The sequence below is a fragment of the Anneissia japonica genome, unplaced genomic scaffold (genome assembly GCF_011630105.1).
Source record: "Anneissia japonica isolate Jap-2015-1 unplaced genomic scaffold, ASM1163010v1 scaffold21_len1647178_cov195, whole genome shotgun sequence".
Taxonomy (NCBI): domain Eukaryota; kingdom Metazoa; phylum Echinodermata; class Crinoidea; order Comatulida; family Comatulidae; genus Anneissia; species Anneissia japonica.
In genome coordinates this window covers 1,020,404-1,025,174 of record NW_022750455.1, presented here as the reverse complement: position 1 = coordinate 1,025,174, position 4,771 = coordinate 1,020,404, and the positions used below count along the sequence as shown (strand labels likewise).

The 4,771-nt window shown below is 32.7% G+C and overlaps 1 protein-coding gene across 1 annotated transcript in view; it reads right to left on the bottom strand.

Moving 5' to 3' along the window:
- Window positions 1-61: 61 nt before the first annotated feature.
- The window catches only part of LOC117121352 (adhesion G-protein coupled receptor G2-like), a 21,726-nt gene continuing 17,016 nt past the window's right edge, over window positions 62-4,771 (bottom strand). Inside the window, exons 14-17 of the mRNA XM_033266517.1 lie at window positions 4,512-4,630; window positions 3,821-4,086; window positions 2,690-2,756; window positions 62-2,346 (exon numbers count right to left, since the gene is read on the bottom strand). Coding sequence (XP_033122408.1) covers window positions 1,839-2,346; window positions 2,690-2,756; window positions 3,821-4,086; window positions 4,512-4,630 — 960 coding nt within the window. The 3' untranslated portion in view covers window positions 62-1,838. The remainder of the gene's footprint in view (window positions 2,347-2,689; window positions 2,757-3,820; window positions 4,087-4,511; window positions 4,631-4,771) is intronic.

The following is a 4,771-nucleotide window of genomic DNA, read 5'->3' as shown; positions in this document are numbered from 1 at the left end:
CTGTTATACAGAGTCTACGCCATCAGCTACGCCATCAGCTCTACTCGCACAACATTTTCTCAGATAATAAGGACTATAAAACGTAGTCCCACCCAGTGTACACAATTTTGATTCTGTGCATCTTTCGAGACGAGTAGGGGTTATTACCCCGGTGTACTAATCCATTCAGCCCCTGTCGTAGACAGACGAGAAGTACCGGTTTACCGGGTAGCTCAGAATCAGAATCTGAATCGAACTTTATTTTCTCCAAATATTTATTTTCTCGATAAAACTTAAAACCTTGCATATAAAATTACATTCAAATATAAATACAAAAAGTACATCACACTAATTCAAAACATCAGATACAAAAAACGTTGAAATACTAAAACATCAAAAATCGAACACAAAAAAGAATGGAAAGACCTTAAAAATACATTCAGAATAAAATATGATACAACACTACAGTATACATTACTTAAATAAGTAATGGAAAGCTGCATATTTTTATTATTATTTTTATCATTATTATTATTATTATTATTATTATTATTATTACTACAATTCTTATTGCCATTTCTATCAACGCTTAATATACAGTATCGATCATATCCATACCGAATATTAAGCATAGGATCTATACTGAATATTAAGTATAGATCCCATTCATATCGAACACTCAGTATAGATCGTATCTACAATAGTTCGTATTAAAGTGTTTAATGCCAATAGGGACAAAATAGTAAAGATGACGACTTGTGCAAACGTTGGGCAAACGCATCCTACCACTTCTAGGCATGATAGAACTAATCAACTTCTCATGAAGTGGGTCAGTTTCATCATCTAGTATGGATGTGAATAACCTCTTCAAGTCTTCATGAGTCAAGATCATCTAGACACGTATCAGTAATTTTTTCCGGTTTTCTTTGTTAACCGATCGATCCTCCCAATTTCTTTCTTCGAAGCATTACCTCCCCAGGATGTTAAACAATAAGCCAAGACACTGCAAATCACTGATAGAACATAGGCCTAATGCTAATATCACTTCTAACGTTAAACTCTTTCATTTTACGAAGGCAATACATACCGTACGAGAGTTAAGTTTTTTCATCAATTTATCAATCTGATCTTCCCATTTGAGTTTGTCATCGAAGACGACCCCAGGATATTTATAAGTAGACACTTTTTCAACACATATAATTAATAACAACATTATCAATATTTGTTATATTTTTACAAAAGTCAATAACAATTTCTTTGGTTTTCATAATATTAAGTATGAGATAATTGTCATCACAGTACTTAAAAGAAGTAATTTCAGCCATATGATGGCTGTCATCATCTTTCTTAATAAGGCCAAGTAATGCAGTATCATCAGCAAACTCTACTGGAATATCTGTGTGAGTACATTGAAAGTCAGATGTATATAACTTGAGGTACATCAGTATGAGTAACAATGTGTCTAGACTTGACCTCATCATTTGACTTCACAAACTCAGACACGAAGAGACCCTTAGCAGAGAAGAAAGTTACTGCAAGAGCTCGTCCACACCTCAAGAGCGTTGTGATCGTTTTGGTATAAGGCACTATGTAAATATAACTGCATTGCCATTTAAACAAAACACTTTCTTAGAATTTCTGTCAGAAAGAAATCCTGAGACCAGAAAACCTTATGTAGTTTTTCTAGATCAATCGTTATAGTTTTTTGTGCCGTATTTTCGGGTACTTGTTCTGTTTAGAAGCAAATGATAATTTAAACTACAAAGAATAACAAGCAACAAAGTTGTAAACAATCTGTGAAAAGTTTTGTAAAGGCCTAATCTACAATGTTACTGAATTATTCTGGACATTGTATTATTTTAAGTGTGAATCACTGAAAGCGAAATGCTTGCAGGAGTTTCTGCTTTTTGCGAGCTTGATAAATCAGTAACGGTGAACAATGAAGTGTCCTGTACTGACATTCTTCGCAGAGTATTTGACATTTTATTTGTCAATCCTCTAAACCACGAGCGCCAGATATCTTTACATTCCTTTTGTCTGAAGCAGAATAAATAGAAAATAGCAGCTCCTTGGAACGAGTTGAAGACACAGAAAAGAACCAGAAACGGTAGCTGTGCTGCGTGTTCAAACGCCAAGAATCCAAAAATCCATGTAAGGCCTAGCAGGCTTGAAATAGCTATAGCGTTTAGAACGCGCTTCTTTTTATCATTGCCAGATTTGGCGGCAATCTTTCCTGGAACTGATTCCTGTAGAAATAGCTTCCTGATGACCATTACAAAGATGACGATGTTGCAGAAGATGATTACACTGAATGGTAAAATCACAAAAGCCAAGAGAAGTTTCCCTTTGGAACTGTTAATGTAGCAGCTGAAAATAATAATATTGAAATCATTCAATTTTACATAACCATCGTTCTTCTTTTTCTCAACCCCATCCTTACAAAAAAGTACTTTCATATTATACAAATTTTCATCATAAAACTGACGTCATCATCAGTACTAACACCATCTCCATCATTATCATTATCGACCATTATACTTATTTATAAATATATAATGTGTAGGCTGGTGAGATAAGTCTGGAGGTAAGTTAGGAGTGAGAGTGAGTAAATAAAGAGTAGGCCTTATTATAAACAACACTGCAGTAAAACAAACACATTGTTTATACCTAAAGCGATCTATAGTTTATGTGTGCCGAAAATAATACTTACTACGTTTCGTTGATGTATAAATCTGATGATGCTATTGACAACACAATAACCAATAACAACGGCGCACCTATTATAAAAATATTAAATTATTAATGATACAAATATTATTTCTAATGGTGTTTTGAATGGCGATACAAATATTATTAGGCATATTTTTCAACAAAAAAGCACCAGTTTGTTTACTTGATCATGGATAAGAAAAAGTTTCTCAAAAACAACAATTACGATAAGTATTTTAATAATAATGTACAGTTATAGAAAATCCATACAACGCTGCTCTAGAATATGTGGCGTGGTAATTATCAGAGATATAATTGTAATCAAATTTGAATGCCTGGGACAAAATTTCGCAAACTTTACAACTGCTTTGAAAAAATTAGACATTGTCAGCCTTCTGAAAGAGAGAGCAATTAACTCTAAATTTCGGTCAGAGTGTCCTCAGTCAGAAAGACACCGGCATACTATGAATCCAACTGAAAGTTCTAGTGCATATAGTCGTTGCCCAAATGATTTACTGTACCAAAATATAAAAACAAACAAAACGAAACCAATTCAACAATTTCATATTTTATAACGAAACTAAATAATTGTATATTCTCTGAATAATGAGATTTAAGTAAATACCCTTTATGATTAAAAAAAAAATAACCTGCCATACAAATTATACACCATCACCAATTAAATTAATCTTTATTCAATCCTCGTTTTTGCTTTTGCCATCTGTTTTTTTTTTTCTCTCCTTAAATCTTTAGTGCTAAATTTGTGAAACTCTTTATATAACAAGTAATGTGCTACCGTTAAATTTATCTTTTGGTACAGTAATACATAAATATTTTTTAAATAATGACTGTTGTATTTGCGTATTTTCGGGAAACTGTACTTAACAACCTCACAGATTAAACAATTCAAATAGAGCTGTACTATTTGAATAAGTGGTATTTTTGAAGCAAAGAAATTACGCCAAGTATTTTAAAAACCACTACCACCTTATTTTGCCAGCTAATGCCTCCTCGCCTAATCCTTGAGCCCTCACTCTTCACCTCGCTGTGAAGAGGGAGGAAATGCCCGTTTTATATAGCACATGAGGCCAAACACTTCACATTTTTACCACACAATAGGACTAAAACTTACCCCAGGCCAGGCATGCAGCTATCCATATGAACTTCCTGCCGGGCAGATTGAAGACTTTAATAAATAAGAAATACATATTGATGGCCTCCACTAACGTCCACGATGCCGATGTTAAAAGGAAGTAATGCACAAGAACCGCTACGGCTGTACACCCTCTGTTTCCAGGCTTAGCATGGTCCACGCCCAATATGAACAAGATGTACAAGCATAACAGTGATATACACAAATTGATCATTATCTTTTGTGGTTGACGACTTCTGATGTTTCTGTTGAATAAAACGAGAAAAATTATTATTATTATTATTATTATTATTATTATTATTATTATTATTATTATTATTATTATAATCCTTATGGATATGATCATAATTATGTTTCATTATTATCAATTAGGACCAAGCCTGTCAAGTATTTTTTTAATTATTATTATAGTTATTTTTATCGATATCGTTCCCGTTATCTTTATCGCTTAGAAATCTTATTTATTTGCGCTTTACAAACTGTCTTATTGTTATTATTATCGTTTTCATTATGCCGAAAGCAAATGTTCAGTTGCCCAAGGCCGACCGATCCAAAATATTGAAAATCTAGGCAACACCACATTTTTATTGTAATTACTATTATCATAATTAGCAGCATCATCATCGTCATTATTATCATCATCATTTACTGATAAGTGATTCATACTTACTTTGCACTCAGAATGGTAACCAATGTAATAATAAGACAGATTATAGATGTGCTACAGCCGATGATCGTCACCACGTCTAAAAAAGTCTTAACAGGGCTTGGTTCGTTCGTCTGCGGAAACTGTTGTTAAAACAAATTTTATTTTAACTAAATCTTTTACCAATTATTATATACTACAGAACCAGAGTTTAACTATAAATAAAATTTTCATATAATATATATAATATATATATATACTTTATATATTCTACAATATATATA